This window comes from Pecten maximus, chromosome 11 (genome assembly GCF_902652985.1).
Source record: "Pecten maximus chromosome 11, xPecMax1.1, whole genome shotgun sequence".
Lineage (NCBI taxonomy): Eukaryota > Metazoa > Mollusca > Bivalvia > Pectinida > Pectinidae > Pecten > Pecten maximus.
This window is the reverse complement of record NC_047025.1, coordinates 3,328,836-3,351,352: the sequence shown is the minus strand read 5'-3', so window position 1 is coordinate 3,351,352 and position 22,517 is coordinate 3,328,836. Positions and strand designations below refer to the sequence as shown.

Genomic DNA, 22,517 nt, shown 5'->3' with positions numbered 1-22,517 from the left:
ATATACATTTTTCTTCACAATAAAAATATTCAATGATATTTTTTATATGCTGAAAATCCCCATCATTTATACATTTTAAGGTAAAGAAAAATTAATAATTTTCTAATGCAATAATTAAATGTATGTATAAAGCCATTGTTTTTGCCCTTATATTAGAAGATTTATAGACCTATCTTAATGTTGTTCGACATCGTGTTACTGTCATAAAATAAATCCTCGCAGTCTGACAACAAAGCTGTAATATAATGCTAGAAATCTAGTAGGCGTTTAATAGGACAGCTACGGTAGCGTTCTCGATAACTGAGGTGTTCCGAACGGCTAGTCCAGGTGGCGCGCCTATGTGCTTTCAGTTTGTGTCGTTCTATAAGACTTGTTGTGGACATATTTACCAGTCATGTGGCCAAGTAAGTATGCCGCACACTAACTCGTGTGTTGAATTTCTCAAGAATGCGAACATGTATGTAATGGTTGATGTTACAAACACGACATGAGGAGGGAAGCATGTGAGAGTGCGTGATGATGGCCCGTTCAAGTCACACGATAGTGTGTCACACATAAGCGGTCTCACATGTGTACATTCACAATATTAACTTTTAGCATCGTAAGTGTCAGAAACAGACGCTGTCAGATCCAAGGAGAATATCTTTAAGATAATGTTGCAAAAGTGTTCAATATTTGACGAATTATTCCATAACTATATGCATAGCCTATGATCTGTGGCTGATAGCGTTATACTGTACCTGGATGGGAGCCGAGTCTTTTATCTGTGAAAAAAATGGATTCCTGTATTTTCTAGTCTACTGACTAAACACGCAGGAAATCATATGAAAAAGATGAAGAGATGGCTAGAGTGGCATCAGGGAGTGTCATTAATTGGTTATTTCCACTTCCATGTTTTTTTTTCATTAATAATTTATTTGCTGAATCTTGATAAAAATACATTGTTTTCATTGTATCTCCCGCTTGTAGAGATTATGCAGTATACAGATGAAGATAGCATTTTTGTTGAATATAAAGATTTTGATCATTAACATGTTATACCAATTAAAAAAACAACACTTATATAATTGTATGTGTTGTACATGTAGCTAGAGGTTGAGCAGGAAAGTCATCCCTTTGTCATGTTAACACAAAATATTGATCTTTTTATCAAAATAGTGTTTTAATGTTTACTGACAAGATAATGCAGACAATAATTTGAATATTTTTCTCCACTGGGAATCAAACCTCCATATATAGTACCTGTGTATAGTGTCTCTGCTAAGAATCAAACCAAGGGCCGGCTCTGGTTTACCAAAGGAGCTAAAACACAAACTCTCCATAGTTTCTATATATTATGGCAGTATTTTACCATGGTGTAATAATATATATTCCCTACACGATTTGTGAAGCAGCTAGTATTTTACCAGGTGACAGGTTACCAGTAGGAAGCAGCTCGTGTTTAAATTAACAAAGTGACAAACTCCTTAGCCAAGTCAGTAAGAGGCAGCTAGTATCTTACCAGGGTGACATATATACTCCCTAGTGAAGTCGCAAAATCGTTAGGAAACAGCTAATAACTTACCAGGGTGACATACTCTTTAGCCGAGTCTGTAGGAATCAGATAGTATCTTACCAGGGTGACATACTCCCTTACCGAGTCTGTAGGAATCAGCTAGTATCTTACCAGGGTGACATACTCCCTAGCCGAGTCTGTAGGAAACAGCTAGTATCTTACCAGGGTGACATACTCCCTTACCGAGTCTGTAGGAATCAGCTAGTATCTTACCAGGGTGACATACTCCCTAGCCGAGTCTGTAGGAAATAGCTAGTATCTTAACAAGGTGACATACTCTTTAGCTGAGTCTGTAGGAATCAGCTAGAATCTTACCAGGGTGACATACTCCCTTACAGAGTCAGTAGGAAGCAGCTAGTATCTTACCAGGGTGACATACTCTCTAGCCGAGTCAGTAGGAAGCAGCTAGTATCTTACCAGGGTGTCATACTCCCTAACCGAGTCAGTAGGAAATAGCTATTATCTTACCAGGGTGACATTCTCCCTAACCGAGTAGTAGGAAACAGCTAGTATCTTACCAAAGTGACATACTCCCTAACCGAGTCTGTAGGAATCAGCTAGAATCTTACCAGGGTGACATACTCCCTTGTCGAGTCTGTAGGAAACAGCTAGTATATTACCGTGGTGACATACTCCCTAGCCGAGTCTGTAGGAAACAGCTAGTATCTTACCAGGGTGACATTCTCCCTAGCCGAGTCAGTAGGAATCAGCTATAGTATCTTACCAGGGTGACATACTCTTTAGCCGAGTCAGTAGGAATCAACTTGTATCTTACCAGGGTGACATACTCCCTTACCGAGTCTGTAGGAAATAGCTAGTATCTTACCAGGGTGACATACTCCCTAACCGAGTCTGTAGGAAGCAGCTAGTATCTTACCAGGGTGACATACTCCCTAACCGAGTCAGTAGGAATCAACTAGTATCTTACCAGGGTGACATACTCCCTTACAGAGTCTGTAGGAAATAGCTAGTATCTTACCAGGGTGACATACTCCCTAACCGAGTCTGTAGGAAGCAGCTAGTATATTACCAGGGTGACATACTCCCTTACCGAGTCTGTAGGAAGCAGCCAGTATTTTACCAGGGTGACATACTCCCTAACCGAGTCAGTAGGAAGCAGCTAGTATCTTACCAGGGTGACATACTCCCTAACCGAGTCTGTAGGAAGCAGCTAGTATCTTACCAGGGTGACATACTCCCTAACCGAGTCAGTAGAAATCAGCTAGTATCTTACCAGGGTGACATACTCCCTAACCGAGTCTGTAGGAAACAGCTAGTATCTTACCAGGGTGACATTCTCCCTAGCCGAGTCAGTAGGAATCAACTAGTATCTTACCAGGGTGTCATACTCCCTAGCCGAGTCAGTAGGAATCAACTAGTATCTTACCAGGGTGACATACTCCCTAACCGAGTCTGTAGGAAGCAGCTAGTATCTTACCAGGGTGACATACTCCCTAACCGAGTCTGTAGGAATCAGCTAGTATCTTACCAGGGTGACATACTCCCTAACCGAGTCTGTAGGAAGCAGCTAGTATCTTACCAGGGTGACATACTCCCTTACCGAGTCTGTAGGAAACAGCTAGTATATTACCAGGGTGACATACTCCCTAGCCGAGTCTGTAGGAAACAGCTAGTATCTTACCAGGGTGACATACTCCCTAACCGAGTCTGTAGGAAACAGCTAGTATCTTACCAGGGTGACATACTCCCTAACCGAGTCTGTAGGAAACAGCTAGTATCTAACCAGGGTGACATACTCCCTAACCGAGTCTGTAGGAAACAGCTAGTATCTTACTAGGGTGACATACTCCCTAACCGAGTCTGTAGGAAACAGCTAGTATCTTACCAGGGTGACATACTCCCTAGCCGAGTCAGTAGGAATCAACTAGTATCTTACCAGGGTGTCATACTCCCTTACAGAGTCTGTAGGAAATAGCTAGTATCTTACCAGGGTGACATACTCCCTAGCCGAGTCAGTAGGAATCAGCTAGTATCTTACCAGGGTGACATACTCCCTAACCGAGTCTGTAGGAAATAGCTAGTATCTTACCAGGGTGACATACTCCCTAGCCGAGTCAGTAGGAAACAGCTAGTATCTTACCAGGGTGACATACTCCCTAGCCGAGTCAGTAGGAAACAGCTATAGTATATTACCAGGGTGACATACTCCCTAGCCGAGTCAGTAGGAATCAACTAGTATCTTACCAGGGTGTCATACTCCCTTACAGAGTCTGTAGGAAATAGCTAGTATCTTACCAGGGTGACATACTCCCTAGCCGAGTCAGTAGGAATCAGCTAGTATCTTACCAGGGTGACATACTCCCTAACCGAGTCTGTAGGAAATAGCTAGTATCTTACCAGGGTGACATACTCCCTAACCGAGTCAGTAGGAAACAGCTAGTATCTTACCAGGGTGACATTCTCCCTAGCCGAGTCAGTAGGAATCAGCTATAGTATCTTACCAGGGTGACATACTCTTTAGCCGAGTCAGTAGGAATCAACTAGTATCTTACCAGGGTGACATACTCCCTTACCGAGTCTGTAGGAAATAGCTAGTATCTTACCAGGGTGACATACTCCCTAACCGAGTCTGTAGGAAGCAGCTAGTATCTTACCAGGGTGACATACTCCCTAACCGAGTCAGTAGGAATCAACTAGTATCTTACCAGGGTGACATACTCCCTTACAGAGTCTGTAGGAAATAGCTAGTATCTTACCAGGGTGACATACTCCCTAACCGAGTCTGTAGGAAGCAGCTAGTATATTACCAGGGTGACATACTCCCTTACCGAGTCTGTAGGAAACAGCTAGTATCTTACCAGGGTGACATTCTCCCTAGCCGAGTCAGTAGGAATCAACTAGTATCTTACCAGGGTGTCATACTCCCTAGCCGAGTCAGTAGGAATCAACTAGTATCTTACCAGGGTGACATACTCCCTAACCGAGTCTGTAGGAAGCAGCTAGTATCTTACCAGGGTGACATACTCCCTAACCGAGTCTGTAGGAATCAGCTATTATCTTACCAGGGTGACATACTCCCTAACCGAGTCTGTAGGAAGCAGCTAGTATCTTACCAGGGTGACATACTCCCTTACCGAGTCTGTAGGAAACAGCTAGTATATTACCAGGGTGACATACTCCCTAGCCGAGTCTGTAGGAAACAGCTAGTATCTTACCAGGGTGACATACTCCCTAACCGAGTCTGTAGGAAACAGCTAGTATCTTACCAGGGTGACATACTCCCTAGCCGAGTCAGTAGGAAGCAGCTAGTATCTTACCAGGGTGTCATACTCCCTTACCGAGTCTGTAGGAAACAGCTAGTATATTACCAGGGTGACATACTCCCTAGCCGAGTCTGTAGGAAACAGCTAGTATCTTACCAGGGTGACATACTCCCTAACCGAGTCTGTAGGAAACAGCTAGTATCTTACCAGGGTGACATACTCCCTAACCGAGTCTGTAGGAAACAGCTAGTATCTAACCAGGGTGACATACTCCCTAACCGAGTCTGTAGGAAACAGCTAGTATCTTACTAGGGTGACATACTCCCTAACCGAGTCTGTAGGAAACAGCTAGTATCTTACCAGGGTGACATACTCCCTTACAGAGTCTGTAGGAAATAGCTAGTATCTTACCAGGGTGACATACTCCCTAACCGAGTCTGTAGGAATCAGCTAGTATCTTACCAGGGTGACATACTCCCTAACCGAGTCTGTAGGAAATAGCTAGTATCTTACCAGGGTGACATACTCCCTAGCCGAGTCAGTAGGAAACAGCTAGTATCTTACCAGGGTGACATACTCCCTAACCGAGTCTGTAGGAAACAGCTAGTATCTTACCAGGGTGACATACTCCCTAACCGAGTCTGTAGGAAGCAGCTAGTATCTTACCAGGGTGACATACTCCCTTACCGAGTCTGTAGGAAACAGCTAGTATATTACCAGGGTGACATACTCCCTAGCCGAGTCTGTAGGAAACAGCTAGTATCTTACCAGGGTGACATACTCCCTAACCGAGTCTGTAGGAAACAGCTAGTATCTTACCAGGGTGACATACTCCCTAACCGAGTCTGTAGGAAACAGCTAGTATCTAACCAGGGTGACATACTCCCTAACCGAGTCTGTAGGAAACAGCTAGTATCTTACTAGGGTGACATACTCCCTAACCGAGTCTGTAGGAAACAGCTAGTATCTTACCAGGGTGACATACTCCCTTACAGAGTCTGTAGGAAATAGCTAGTATCTTACCAGGGTGACATACTCCCTAGCCGAGTCAGTAGGAATCAGCTAGTATCTTACCAGGGTGACATACTCCCTAACCGAGTCTGTAGGAAATAGCTAGTATCTTACCAGGGTGACATACTCCCTAGCCGAGTCAGTAGGAAACAGCTAGTATCTTACCAGGGTGACATACTCCCTAGCCGAGTCAGTAGGAATCAACTAGTATCTTACCAGGGTGTCATACTCCCTTACAGAGTCTGTAGGAAATAGCTAGTATCTTACCAGGGTGACATACTCCCTAGCCGAGTCAGTAGGAATCAGCTAGTATCTTACCAGGGTGACATACTCCCTAACCGAGTCAGTAGGAAACAGCTATAGTATATTACCAGGGTGACATACTCCCTAGCCGAGTCTGTAGGAAATAGCTAGTATCTTACCAGGGTGACATACTCCCTAGCCGAGTCAGTAGGAATCAACTAGTATCTTACCAGGGTGACATACTCCCTTACCGAGTCTGTAGGAAATAGCTAGTATCTTACCAGGGTGACATACTCCCTAACCGAGTCTGTAGGAAATAGCTAGTATCTTACCAGGGTGACATACTCCCTAACCGAGTCAGTAGGAAGCAGCTAGTATCTTACCAGGGTGACATACTCCCTAACCGAGTCTGTAGGAAGCAGCTAGTATCTTACCAGGGTGACATACTCCCTAACCGAGTCAGTAGGAATCAGCTAGTATCTTACCAGGGTGACATACTCCCTAACCGAGTCTGTAGGAAGCAGTATATATATTTAGTTAGTATGTATATGGCCGAGGTGACAAACTCGGCCGCCATATAGCCAAGTCTTGGGAAGCAACTAGTATTTAACCAGGGTGACATTATAAACAATTTATATTCACAAATTTTCTGGATCCGTCGTGCATATCTGAATAAGATTATTAGTGTTCGATGTTCATAGAATATTACAGCTTAAGTTATTTAACAGAATCTGATCAATCTGCACATGCAACAAAATATGTGCTAACTGCATGCATGGTAATACATCAATATTCCTTCCTAGGCAACAATACACCAAGTGTTAAAACTTCTTAACCTAGTTCAGTTACTAATATAATCTATAAAGCAAAACTGATGATTTAATGACTGCCATTTTTTTGCTGTATCTAATTTAGTTAATTATAATATGTAGGGTATTGAATTTCATGCTGTCAATGCCACCATGCCTTGTAATGATTATGCAGTAAACACCCAATATTTCAGCGTATATATTAATATTCGCTAGATATTTATATTCACTCTAAATTAATGACCACAAATTATACAACAAGTAGATCCCCACAAATATTACCAACTTTATCATAAATATTGTGATGCATTTTAAAGCTTTGTTAATATAATATAAAGTGTTTGAAATTTTGTGCATTTCTAATATTGACACCGATATACTGACAGCTATAGACTGTCTGACCTGTCTGCCAGTCATAGGTATTCAAGTTATCAAAATCTTAAAATCACTTTATTAAGGAATTACAAATGCACTAAAGCTCCGGCTGACTGTAGATCGGTACAAATGTACATAGAAGTCGAGGACTGTTTTAAAAGTGTTCTATACCTATATATACCTGTCTTGGTATAGGGGGCCGCGGTGGCCGACTCTACCTATATATACCTGTCTTGGTAGGCCTAGGGAGTCAAAAAGTTGAAGTGATGCATTAGGACGTCATCACAAATGAAAAACTAAATGTAATGTGATGCCTACACCTACATGTCTTCAGCGTTTTTTATGCCCCCCCCCCCCCCCCCCCAGGGCTTTTTCTCACTGATTTGGGAAGGGGACTTTTTGTCTCATTTTGGGAAGAAAATCGATGAATTGTGAAAGATTTTTTCAGGAGCTCGAGTAAACTGCAAATTTTCGGAATTTGGCTTAAATATGAAATATAATTTCAATTGAGAATGAGGCCTTATTATTAATATTATTAATGGCCCCCAAAAGCCCTCAGAAAAAGCCCTGCACCCCCCCCCCCCCCCCCCCCCACCTGACCCCCATCTTAACACACACAGATTCAGATTATTTTATTTCCTTGTGTTACGAGACACATTGGAGAGTAGACATATACATATACAATAATACAATAGTACAGATAGTGATGGACAATCATATCATTATATCAATCAAGAATATATATGTCTTGATATAGAAGAACACCCACACACCAGACGCTGTATTTGATATAATAAGCACACCTGCTCTAGCCTCTACGCGCACCCCTTCCTTTTTCCAAGAAATCAAAAATGGTGTGCTAATTGAAACATTTAGAAGTTCCTTTAAATTGCATGTACATCACAGGTCTGCCAAAATAACCTTTAATCTTTAAACGAAAGACCCTTGATTGTTTAAAATACATAAAGGCATATAATGTGTAAATGAAAAAAAAAATTCCACCTGGATTTCACTCGTGCATGGTTTTATGTAGTGACCAATGTATGTATAGTATACAGTTCTCTTATGAGGTTGAATACGGTACTCCTTCACTTTGATGTACAGACAGTAGATTATGAGAGGGATTGTGTATATATATAGTAGGACGTGTGGGTTGATAGTCAGCCGTCTGTGACATATATGACATATCTCCACCTCCTCTTTAGCCTGGCGACAGATGGTCAGGCAGTATTTACATAAACACCAGGTACTTTACTCATCAATGTATTAAAAACACGGAGTATGAATATATTTATCATTTGAAGTGATGATGAACAAAAAAAAATTTAATACGCAGAACATATACATGAATATACAATTGTACATGTATGGTGTTGTGATGTATTCAACAAAAAAATACCAAAAAGAAAAATTATTGTCATAAATTTTAATTTTGATAAGTTTTCAAGATTTTATTGTATAAGTGTTAAAATTTTAAGTTAGTTCCTTTTAACTGATTTTAACTTGATAGAGTGACTACAAACTGATTTTAACTTGATAGAGTGACTACAAACTGATTTTAACTTGATAAAGAGTGACTACAAACTGATTTTAACTTGATAAGAGTGACTACAAACTGATTTTAACATGATAAGAGTGACTACAAACTGATTTCAAAGTTGTGTGTTTCTGATTTTGTTTCCGATATATGAGAGTGACTGACTTTTAAGTTGTGAGTTTCTGATTTTGTCTCAGATGAAAATTATATTCCTTATTTTAGCTTCCATTGTACTCTAATCCTGATCCAATACATTTAACATATTTGCCTGATCACTGTACAGTATATATATAAATATATGTATACATGTAATATGTATACAGTCTGTTAAATTAATTGTTGCTTGATCACTGTACAGTCATCATATATATATAAATATATGTATACATGTAATATGTATACAGTCTGTTAAGTTAATTGGTTGCTTGATCACTGTACAGTATATATATGTATATATATATACATGTACACAAGTATGTATAGTCTGTTAAGTTAATTGACAATCTACACATATCCTATATGTAGCTCTGATTATGGTATGTATATGAGTTGTATTTGAATTACTGTGTTTTGCAAGAGAATTTCTCTAAAATCTGGAAATGTTGGATATTAATTCACAGCTGAAATTATGAATACTAGTTAGCACTGTTCAGTGATGATGCTGTAACACATATATCTGACCCAAAAACATTTTAGTAAGCATTAATAATTGATAGACCAGAAAATGTTTGTTGTACAATTTAGAAATGATTTTAGCAATATCACAAGCATGTGTTTCCAGTGTTCACTAGTGGAACACATTTGATGCACGGCTTCAACACTTGACTGTAAACAGATTAAGGATACATTGACATCAAAGGGATTCCATCAAGGACTTCAAGGATAATTTCCTCCTGGGTTTTACATACTGTAATTAACCTAATAAGCACAGGGGGCCTTGATAGCTCTGTCGGTTACACAATCTCTTATCCTGTGCTGGATAACTTTTCTCGGGAAGATGAGAAACAGGCCAGTCTGTTGTTGTGGTTGTGTCCATGGGCAAGACACATTTACCCTAATTGCTCTGAATGGCATGCAAATGGCCTCTTATATGTTGTTCAGTGTAGTAGTCACCAACTACTACAAGGAGACACCCGCTCAAAATGACCATGGCTGTTCATGGGGCAATAGACATGGCAAACAAAAAAACATAGCATGTGATTGAAAAACACCAAGAGCCGAGGGATGTACTTAATAAAAGTTTGCTTTATATTTTTTCGGGGGCGGGGTGGGGAGGTGTGATGTACATATTCCATTTTCAATTAATTTGGACTGGTTAGATTTTGTGAATTCACAGTCATATTTTATAGAGAGCTACGTACTAGCTAGTACCCACATCACATTAGATGGTTAAGGTACATTGTATCCAAACCACATCAGCCGACAGCCGACAAAATAAAGACGACAGTTCATCGATTTTTTGTTGTCGAATGATGGAAAGATAAAAAATGACTAGACGAGTGAATGGTGAAAGGAAATTTACCATCTGTATGACTTATTGTGTTTGTCACGGTTCAGCAGCCAATTAAAGCATGTCACGGTTCAGCAGCCAAGCATGTCACGGTTCAGCAGCCAAGCATGTCACACTGCAGAGGTTTAATAGTTTAACAACTAATTTAAAAAAAAAGATTGATTGATTTTAGATGTTCGGTGCTCAGCAAGTCGTTTTTATATTGTTGTGCAAAACAGTTTATATCTGATATGACAGCTAATGTAGCTGGTTCATAAAATGTCATGGCAGTTGATGAATGAGTTAAATTTTTGTAGACAATGATTTATAGATCTATACATTCAAAATTTTATGTTATAGAGATATATAAGTAGGATTTAAGATAAAATAAGTTCCTATATAAATTTGTGTTTTGCAATGTATGTTTGTTTGCTGGGTTTATTGCCCCATATACAGCCTGGGTCATTTTGAGGAAGGGTCTCCTTGTAGTAGTTGGTGACTACCTCACTGAACATACAGGAGGCCTGTTGCATGCCACCCAGAGCAATTAGGGTAAAGTACGTGTCTTGCCCAAGGACACAACCACAACAGCACAGACCGGTCCATTTCTCAGTTTCCCCGAGAAATACCAACTGACACGGGTAGGGAATATCGAACCACACACCTTGCATTGGATCTTCACCCTGGGGCAGCGGTGGCCGAAAGGTTAAGGTGTCTCGACACTTTATCACTAGCCCTCCACCTCTGGGTTACAAGTTCGAAACCTATGTTGGGCAGTTGCCAGGTACTGACTGTAGGTCGGTAGTTTTTCTCCAGGCACTCTGGCTTTGCTCCAAAACCTGGCGCATCTTTAAATGACCCTGGCTGTTAATAGGACGTTTAACAAAACAAATCACCCTAGACTGAACTATCACGGCCCCTTTGTAATTTTTGAATTACATTTTACATCTCTATAATTTGAAGACATGGTGGTTTATAGAGGTAGGACACGTAGGCTTCGTGACTGAACTTCTGAAGGGTCACTATAGTTTGAATCCTGGCACAGGCACTGAATAGTATCCTTCTATTCTTGAATAAGATAAATTATATTGATACTATACTCTGTTGTATTTCAGACGACTCCGCTGTAAATGAGTACATGGTAGGACAGTGTAAGAAATGCTGTTAGCTGTTAGTGCTAAAATGGCAGCTCCGACTGTAAACACTCCCCAGGGAGTTGAAAAAGCTAGCATTGGCTAGTTGCGCATGCAAAGGCCCAGTAACCACGTGACTGGATGCTAATTAAGCCCCTATAACCACATGACTAGATGCTTAGGCCATGCGATGGTCCAATAACCACGTGACTGGATGCTTAGGCCATGCGATGGCCCAGTAACCACATGACTGGATGCTTAGGCCATGCGATGGCCCAGTAACCACATGACTGGATGCTTAGGCCATGCGATGGCCCAGTAACCACATGACTGGATGCTTAATTAGGCCATGCGATGGCCCAGTAACCACATGACTGGATGCTTTATGGCCCAGTAACCATGTGACTGGATGCTTTGGCCATGCGATGGCCCAGTAACCACATGACTGGATGCTTTGGCCATGCGATGGCCCAGTAACCATGTGACTGGATGCTTTGGCCATGCGATGGCCCAGTAACCACATGACTGGATGCTTTGGCCATGCGATGGCCCAGTAACCATGTGACTGGATGCTTTGGCCATGCGATGGCCCAGTAACCACATGACTGGATGCTTAGGCCATGCGATGGCCCAGTAACCACATGACTGGATGCTTAGGCCATGCGATGGCCCAGTAACCACATGACTGGATGCTTTGGCCATGCGATGGCCCAGTAACCACATGACTGGATGCTAAGGCCCAATGACCAAACATTTATGAACTGCTTAGAGATGGCTACATTTTGTAATATAAATAAACATGTATATATAAAACTCAAACTATTATTATTTATATAATTATTATTAAAGTTTATATTATTTATTTTCAGACATTCCTGTCAGTTGATGCGCTCTAACAGACATGGATTACCCATGAGGTTTGGATTGTCGTGATTGGATTGTCGTCTGGTTTGGATAGTTGTGCAGTGGCCCACTGTTGCCATGACAACTCAGGTGTCTAAATGGGTTTGTTACCCTTTATTTAGGGTGCTGCTCCCGATCATCTTATTGGCAGGTAATTAAAATATTCTATAAAAAACATATCGGACCAGGTCCCTATTTCATGAAAGCTCCTTTACTAAAGGATATTCCTTAACTGAAAAAAAAAAGAGGAAAAAACTTAAGAAACTTCCATTGAGCTCTGTGCTTTCCTTTGGAAAACTTGAAGCTCAGGAATTTTCCCTAGGTTCTATGGAAAATTTTATGCTACGGAACTTTTCTTCAAGTCTACTTTCCTATGAAAAATTTTAAGATAAAGAGATTCTTGAAAGTCTTAGAGGCTTTCTGATGTAAAATTTTAAATTAAGGGAATTTTCCCCAACACTGTACATGTCAGCCCATTAATCTTTGCTGGTGGAAATTAAATTTGTGTTTTGTTAAATAAAAAAGTTTATGGATAAAAACAAATTCTCATATTCGGTGCTTTCCTCTTGAAAAATTTAAGGTAAAGAAATTTGTTAAGTTAAGAAATATTAATGAAACCTTGAAACCTGGGCCTGGAGTAATTCAAGATATCTGTTAAGATATAGCTGCATAGTCCAGAAAAAAATCTGCTTTATTCATAATAGACATTGTATTGAAAATATGAGTGTTAGACTGAGAAATGCCGTCGGAAAATCATTTGAGTCTTATACCTTCCATATTGGTTTACTAACTATTTGCAATGTTATAGAGCCCAGAGGGAAAGACCCAGTTTGATAGGTCAATAGTACACATGACCTTACTAAAAGGTCATCAGATTCCAATAGGACTCCCTCAGATCCAGACTTTTTGTATTACATGGTATATAGGATTATCTGATAAAAAAGGAAAATTATAGGTATTATTTCAATTATAGACCTTTTTTCATAGTTACATCATGATCATGTGACCGCTGACCTTGATTTCTTGCAGTGTAACCTCTAGTCAACCTTATTTGTTATTACAGCTAGTAGCTAGGTGACCTAGCTATCTGACATTGGTTTGGTACAGTGAGTCACCTCTATTTGACCTTGGCTTGTTACAGCGTGCGACCTCTTTTTGACATTACTTTCTTACAGTGAGTGACCTCTATTTGACCTTGTCTTGTTACAGTGAGTGACCTCTATTTGACCTTACTTTCTTACAGTGAGTGACCTCTATTTGACATTACTTTGTTACAGTGAGTGACCTCTATTTGACCTTGTCTTGTTACAGTGAGTGACCTCTATTTGACATTACTTTGATACAGTGAGTGACCTCTATTTGACCTTGTTTTGTTACAATGAGTGACCTCGATTTGACATTACTTTGTTATAGTGAGTGACCTTTATTTGACCTTGATCTGTTACAGCCTGTGCAGTGAGGTACAATGCACTGTCATTTATATACCTCGTGTTTCTGCTGGCATGGCCGTTGTTACCTACACCAAACCGAGTCAACATCAAAGGTAGGTTTTATTCGCTGAAACACTTAACATGTACCATATTTGCCATAATTAGCGCCTGTTTGCTCCCATTGTTTTTGAAAGGTTTTTCTTTAAATAAGGGCCTATCTCCGACCCAATTTCACACCGGTGCAGGATAATTTATGATAATTAATGAATATTGGGCAAAGAAGTAATTCCAACAATGTACAATGAAAAATGTCAAATTTTCAAGGCAATCCGCCCCTTTATCAAGACAAAAAGAATACAAATGCGATCACATCATATATAAACAATACTGCAAATTCGAAAAGCTACAGTAAGGGTAATATATTATACAGTATTTAAAAAAATCAACCATGAACCCTTTGACTTGCATTGGCTGAAGGCGGATGCTAGCGTGACATGTAAAGAACCATGTTTTATGATGGAACGCTATGCAACCAACGGCACAGACATTTGATACTGATAATATATTTATATTCTCTTCATTTGCTGCCTTGAATTAAAAATGTTAAAAATGTGAAAACAATTACTACAAAACATTTGTATCTTATTGACAACGATCTTTGATGACGCTGGAGACAGTTGGGGAATTATGGGTAGTGACATAATACACATACATGTATATATTCGTAAATTTTGTAAATTTCGCAAAAGTAATAACTCAGTGAGGCGGTGTTGCCTGCTCGTCCACCGAAAGGCCGAAACCGTTAATGATAACTTTACAGGTTACATCGGCACAGTCAGCTGGAGATTAAATAGAGGTTACACAACGAGTGATTGTTGGATATGGAATTTATTTCACACGAGTAAGTTATTTTTTAAAAGTTACAAAAGACACGAGCTTTAGCGAGTGTTTTTTGCAACTTTTAAAAAATAACTTACGAGTGTGAAATAAATTCCATATCCAACAATCACGAGTCGTGTGACCTGTTTCTACCACAATAATATCGGCTTGAATCAAAGGGAAACGTGGCCAAGTATAATTTCGCGTATGCAAATAAAGTGTACCGGTGACGTCCGGGACCCAGTGATGTGACGTCATTAGATTATTGATGACGTCAATAACAATTGCAGCTTGGGTCAAAGTTCACCGTGTTAGCCAATCAATATGCGTACAGAGTTTATACCACGTGTGGTATAAACAGATTGTTAATCAACAGCTGTAATGATTAACTGATGGTCTGAGAGTTGAATAACACAGGGTATTGTGGTAGAAAGACACTTTCATTGTAAACCATAATGTTATTTACATGATTGAGACAAGAATCTTCAAAAATAACACATACACAATATATTTCGTAAAAAAAAGGTTTTGATGACACTACACATACTCATGAAGAAACTTTTCCTTCTTGGCTCTAAATCATCGGAATACGCACCCATGTAGCATGTCAATATGTTATAGAGTGTCATTGTGTTATATAGTGTCAATATTATAGAGTGTTAATTTGTTATAGAGTGTCGATAGCATCAATTTGTCATAGCGATATAGAGTGTCAATATGTTACAGAGTATCAATATGTTATATAGTGTCAATATGTTATATAGTGTCAATATGTTATAGAGTGTCAATATGTTATAGAGTGTCAATATGTTATATAGTGTCAATATGTTATAGAGTGTCAATATGTTATATAGTGTCAATTTGTTATATAGTGTCAATAGCATCAATTTGTCATAGTGATATAGAGTGTCAATATGTTATATAGTGTCAATATGTTACAGAGTATCAATATGTTATAGAGTGTCAATATGTTATAGAGTGTCAATATGTTACAGAGTGTCAATATGTTATATAGTGTCAATATGTTATATAGTGTCAATATGTTATAGAGTGTCAATTTGTTATATAGTGTCAATATGTTATAGAGTGTCAATAGTATCAATTTGTCATAGCGATATAGAGTGTCAATATGTTATAGAGTGTCAATATGTTATATAGTGTCAATATGTTATATAGTGTCAATATGTTATAGAGTGTCAATATGTTACAGAGTATCAATTTGTTATAGAGTGTCAATTTGTTATAGAGTGTCAATTTGTTATAGAGTGTCAATTTGTTATATAGTGTCAATAGTATCAATTTGTCATAGCGATATAGAGTGTCAATATGTTATAGAGTGTCAATATGTTATATAGTGTCAATATGTTATATAGTGTCAATATGTTATATAGTGTCAATATGTTATAGAGTGTCAATATGTTATATAGTGTCAATATGTTATAGAGTGTCAATTTGTTATGGAGTGTCAATATGTCATAAAGTGCCAATTTAATTGTTAAACTATTTCTGTAACAAATTGGGAGGTTATAATAACTTATTCTTAAATCGGCACACAATATCCTGTCGAGTATGTTCCGAAAATTGTTGTAACAAATTGAAACACAATATTCTGTCAAGTATATCAACAAAAAAATGATTGTAATAAATTGTTGTTACATAGTGACTGAACTGCAATGTCCTGTCAAGTTACCCCCCAGTTATGTCCCAAAAATTGTAACCAATTTGCCAGTCGCAACAAATAGTCACGCCTGAGTGGTTTTACTACTGACTAATTCGTCTGACATAGTACCCCACTCAGGCATGTCTGGATCATTCTTATTAAAATTCATCGCTTTCAACATTTTAGAAAACAGCCATAATAATTCATAAATGTAGTTGATAACATTTTTTTTCAATGCATCTTTCGACAAAGATTTTATAATGATATATTTCTGATATACTAGAGAAAGATATTATTGTACCAGCTTGTGATTGACAGTCATAGATAGTATCCTTTGTTACTGTGACTATACTTGTCATCTTTAAGTGTCTACTGCTCTCTGTTTCTTCTTTTATGTGTTCACATTGTCGGTTAGCTAGCTTTATGTTTAATTCTAGGCCACTGTAAGATAAACATGTGTTTTTCATTTAGAGAAATACACACAACAGGGGCCAGAAAATCCATCAAAAAAATTTTAATTTAGAAAACATGTTTTGTAACTTTGACACATAATTAAATAATTTTGCTCAATGTTTTTTGCATAAAAATAGACTTCACCAAATTTTTCTACCAGATAAGCTATGGAGAAAACAGTAAGATGTATTTACAGAGCGGTGAGGATTCTGGCCGTGTTTTATGGCATAATGCTGTGTCTTTGAGGGCTGCGCGGCATTATTTTCCCTGGCCTTGGCTAACCCTTACAACAATTCTGTACCGTAACACAAACTACGCCAAGTTTTTTTGCACAAACAACATCACAATCCAAGTGAAGTGTAGCTTGTTGAGACACAGCATAGACAAGGCAGTCATTGTTAAGTGTGGACTTGTAGATAGCAGAAGATGATAATTATGTAAATATTACGAACACTCTGCACTGATGTAATTGACAATCACTTAAAACCACACTGTGTACATATGAATTATACAGTGATATATTTTTTTGGCCTAGCTGCCTTACAGCCATCTCAACCGACAGATTAACCGACAGATTATGTGAATTATCCTTGTTTAAAAGTGCATCATTTTCCCAAAATGAAAAAGTTATAAATATCTTTCCAGTTGAATAGAGAAGATTTCGACTCATGAGAGACCGAATATATTCAAGAATGCCTAATGATTAGGCCTCTCGCGAGGAAATTAGTACTATTCTGGTTACAAGTGTTTTCCAAAAATGAAAAAGTTATAAATATCTTCCCAGTTTAATAGAGAAGATTTTGACTTGTTAGAGACCGAATATATTCAAGAATGCCTAATAATTAGGCCTCTCGCGAGGAAATTAATACTATTCTGGTTACAAGTGTTTTCCCAAAATGAAAAAGTTATAAATATCTTCCCAATTTAATAGAGAAGATTTCGACTCGTTAGAGACCGAATATATTCAAGAATGCCTAATAATAAGGCCTCTCGCGAGGAAATTAGTACTTTTCTGGTTACCATGCAGTGTTTTCCCAAAATGAAAAAGTTATGAATATCTACCCAATTGAATAGAGAAGATTGCTATGTACTCCAAACTTCAGCAGTCGGAGGCTGTTGTAAACTTCAGATAGATATATAACACAGGTAACTTGTTATGCTCTGGTGAAAGTTTGACATATCTGAAGTATTTAAACCTGTCAACCCTGAGAAACTTTAGTGGACTCTGCTATTCATTTATCATTTGAAGTCCAATATGCTCAGTAGGGGTGGAAGAGATAGCAACACATCATCTATTTAAATATCATTGGAAGCATTTTGATATTAGTATCTGTGACAAATAGAATGTATATACATGTATATGTGTTGCTGTCATCCATCCATTTCACTGTCTAGATCAGTGGTTCATCATAGTCTGATTTTGTAACTGCAGATTGATAGATTATATAATTATAGTTCTTGACAAAAGATCTGAACAAAAGTCAAAATGTAAAAAAAATAAAAGAAAAAATAATTTTCTCTCTTAAGACCAGTTTATATGTCTACTCTAAGTCATATACTAGGTGCCTCAAAAAATGTAAATTGATGAAACCTTTCGGGGTTTTTTTGCATGAAGGTCAAAAGTTCAAGGTCATGACAAACATGCTCTCCCTTAATTTTTTTCATGTCCATCCGGTTGACCAATTATTCATCATTTGGGTTGCTTGCAGGCTAAGTTCACACTTATAAATATTCATAAGAGTAATCAATTAAATGTCAAAGTCATTTATCCAAGGTCAAGGTAAAATCTACAGAACTGACTTTATATTTACTTAAATCTTGTTTATAACAAATTCCATGAGACCAGGAAAATAGTTAGTGATATCCAAAATTTGGAAGAATTTTCAAATGCATACAGGATGCTGATATACAGACTTTAATAAACATGGAGGTTTGTTTGATTGATTTTGGAAAGAATACAGAAATTTTATTGAATTTTGGAACATACCATACTGAAAATGCTGCTAGAACAGACAAGACATGTATAATCAATATATTTCAGCATTTTGACAGCAAAACATTACAGTGTTAATAAATATAACAGATGTATAAAGCACCTTGGAATTTATCTCTTTATTTTGCTTGTTTGATGGTTTGATTTTTTGCTTGGTTTATCGTCCATTGAACAACTAAGGTCATTTTAAGGCATGGTCTTCTTGTAGTAGTTGGTGACTGCCTCACTGAACAACATACAGGAGGCCTATTGCATGCCATCTAGAGAAATTAGGGTAAAGTGTCTTGCCCAGGGACACAACCACAACAGCACAGGCCGACCTGTATACGTTTATCAGCTTCCCGAGAAACACAAACCGACACGGGTAGGGAGCGTCGAACCACACATCTCGGATCTTCACCTGAGGTTACGTGGCCGGTGCTCTAACCAACTGAGCTATCGCGGCCCCTACTCTTCATTTCAAGTGTACAGTTAAAATACTGTCAGTCTGATAATAAATAAAGTCATTTTTCTTTAATTTAATTTGTCTGATTTCAGGTAACACAGGAGCCTACCTGAAATGTATGATAGTGGTGAGTGCTTTAGGTACTCTCGCTCACATTGCCTTCCACATAGCCCTGGCGGCAGGCAGTGCACCATATGGATCGGTCCTACAGAACTGTAAGTACTATAGAGTATGAAAATTTTGAAAATCAACTTTAATTTGACGTTGTTTACACCAACAAACATCAGAAGCTCAGAATCTGTAGAGCTTTCACTGCTTCAGAGGGCCACATGGGGAGAAAGCCAATAAAAATATTGACATGGCACTTCTCTGCCACTGTGTATCTATAGTCTGCATCCTCAAAAAGAACTGTCTGAAACTCAAACTTGACTGGATTTATTGTGATAGGTGTCTGGTGGTTGGGCGCTATGATCGAATGGTCACTAGTTCCAGTCCTGGCATATGTCTACTGTGTTGTGTCTTTGAGCAAGATACTTCCATTGTGTTTTAGTTGGGTAGCTGCTTTGAGATGGCTATGAGCAATATATGAGAATTTCAAATGATCAATAATATTGCTGTTAATGTCACATTTCTGTTAATGTCACATTTCTGTTAATGTAGCATTACTGTTAGTAATGTTTCATATCTGTTAATGTCACATTTCTGTTTATGTCATATTACTGTTAATGTCACATTTCTGTTATATTTTTGTTTAGGCACATTTATTTTTTTATTTTTTTTGGGCTATAACCAAGAAAAAATGTCAGTAACTGTTAAGTGTTAGGGTAATGCCCCTGGTGTTAGTTGTCACTCTGGGATATAGTATGATAGCAATGTAATAGTCTAGAAGGTATTCATACTAAATATTTCAAAAGAATGGAGGAACTTGATATTGTTGTTGTAGAGAAAATGGGGTCGCAAAGTTATCTGTGCTGAAAAAAAAACTGTTGTAATCAGTTTTGTGATCAACTGGAGTTATCTCCCCATAACCTTGTTGTCAACTGGAGTTATCTCCCCATAACCTTGTTATCAACTGGATTTACCTCCTCATAACCTTGTAATCAACTGGAGTTATCTCCCCATAACCTTGTTATCAACTGGATTTACCTCCTCATAACCTTGTAATCAACTGGATTTACCTCCTCATAACCTTGTAATCAACTGGAGTTATCTCCCCATAACCTTGTAATCAACTGGAGTTATCTTCCCATAACCTTGTAATCAACTGGAGTTATCTCCCCATAACCTTGTTATCAACTGGATTTACCTCCTCATAACCTTGTAATCAATTGGAATAATTTTCTCCTAACCTTGTTATCAACTGGAGTTATCTCCCATAACATTCTGATCAACTGGAGTTATCTCCCATAACATTCTGATCAACTGGAGTTATCTCCCATAACATTCTGATCAACTGGAGTTATCTCCCCATAACTTTGTGATCAACTGGATTTATCTCCTTATAACCTTATCAACTTAAGTTATCTCCCCATAAACTTGTAGTTTAACTGGAGTTCCCTTCCCATAACCTTGTGATCAACTGAAGCTATGTCCCCATAACCTTGTTATTAACTTGATTTATGTATAATCTAAAACCAAATCTTCACACAATATAAAATAATTTTTAGAATTTGAAATTCTATTAAGACCATTATATTTCTGGTTTGTATATAATCTTCTGGACATCAAAGGCAACTATTGAGAGATATGATACATAGAGAGGATAGTATCTAGTATAGAATTTCAAAGCATTATGGGAAATATTTAATTACTTTTTAAACGAACATTAATGTTCGTTTATTTTTAAAACTATCTATCTCTGATTTAGTTGTAACAATTATTTTAAATGCACAATTAACCATTTAAGAATCGCCTGGTGCCTTCACTCAGAAAAGTTAAATGTTTTAATCGGAAATAGAGAAGCTTAAGGCGAAATAACAAATGAATGAAAACTGCATGTGTTTAAATGAGTATGAGTGGAGAAGTTTTTACAGGATTTTACTTGTGTGAGTCATCGAGGCCGGCTAATATTGATCTGTGTTGATAGTATAGGTTTTATAGGTATGTCCCAGGTAGCTTTACACCGTGTTGATTAAATCTTCGTTGGTGGATGAGATTGATATGGTGGGCAACAGTTTCACATAATTTCTTGTTAATTAAGCGCAAATTGTTACCCTTTGTGATCTTTTATCACTTTCAGATGGAAATAATTTCTATTATTTTGATTATTGAATGAACCATTGGACAGACTTGTAAAGTAATGAATATATAATATATTACTGGAGTAGATTATATGACACAGGTACCGTCCACACATCTTGTACCATGTTATTGTATTTGATCTAACAAGCACCCCACCTTGTATATAATCCTCCCTATTATTTGCTATTATGAACATCTTGTGCCTTTTCTCTTTTACTGAAAGACTGTATTTTTTTCTTGATTTTTTTTGAGAATTTAAAACATTTTTGCAATGTTTCTAAACATTTTTGCAATAATTCTAAACATTTTTGCAATAATTCTGATTTTCCAAAATGGCTAAGCGGCTTCAGGGCGTTTATGAGTTTGAATACGGTAATGTGTTTTATGATATATCCATTGAGTGTGAAGTGTAATGTGATGCCACTAAAATTAAACACTGTCGGATGTCTTTACAAAACGTTACACTTCAATTCATTTTACTATAAATTTTCAGTTTGTATTGAAAGGTGCTTGTGCTGCTTAAAAATAATGGCCTTGTAATAATTACGACCCTGTGAGTCAAAATGAGGAAGTTATTCAGGGGATAAATATGATAAGGGTTATTTTTGTCGCCTCTAAATATAGCATTTTGTTAATCTTTTCAAACATGGCTGATAAATGATTTGCCTTAATTGAGAATTTGATAGTTTATGAAAATAAATGTTTTAAAGATTTTGTTTCCTGTCAGGAATTTGATAGTTTGTAAAAATAATGGTTACCGTATTTATTCTAATAAACGCCCCGGGGGCGTGAAATTTTTCCAAGGGGGGGCGTTTAATGGAGATCAAAATTTCAGAGTCGGTAAGTTGTGAGATATGTTGTATGTACCCATTTCACACCATAAAACATGTGTATATGTATCCAAAACATTGTAAAACTAAGTGACAAACATTTTGTGTATGAAATTGCAAGAAACATAAACTTTGTTATTTATACTTACGGTAGTTGTACATTACGTACAACATATACATTGTTTGAAACACGGGGTCGAGTGTGTTAAATTGCGTCATAAACCGGTCACGATCCAGTTTACTCTCATCACTTGTAGTTTATTATATCTGCTATCAATCATGTCGGGTTTGAAGTGAAGTTATATGA

At 37.8% G+C, this 22,517-nt stretch overlaps 1 protein-coding gene across 3 annotated transcripts in view; it reads left to right on the top strand.

The window, feature by feature from the left end:
• The first annotated feature begins 309 nt into the window (after positions 1-309).
• The window catches only part of LOC117337421 (piezo-type mechanosensitive ion channel component 1-like), a 90,294-nt gene continuing 68,086 nt past the window's right edge, over positions 310-22,517 (top strand). For all 3 annotated transcript variants that reach the window (XM_033898404.1, XM_033898403.1, XM_033898402.1), the window contains exons 1-4: positions 310-404; positions 12,246-12,430; positions 13,727-13,822; positions 19,232-19,354. In XM_033898404.1, the coding sequence (XP_033754295.1) occupies positions 12,358-12,430; positions 13,727-13,822; positions 19,232-19,354 (292 nt within the window). In that variant the 5' untranslated portion in view covers positions 310-404; positions 12,246-12,357. The remainder of the gene's footprint in view (positions 405-12,245; positions 12,431-13,726; positions 13,823-19,231; positions 19,355-22,517) is intronic.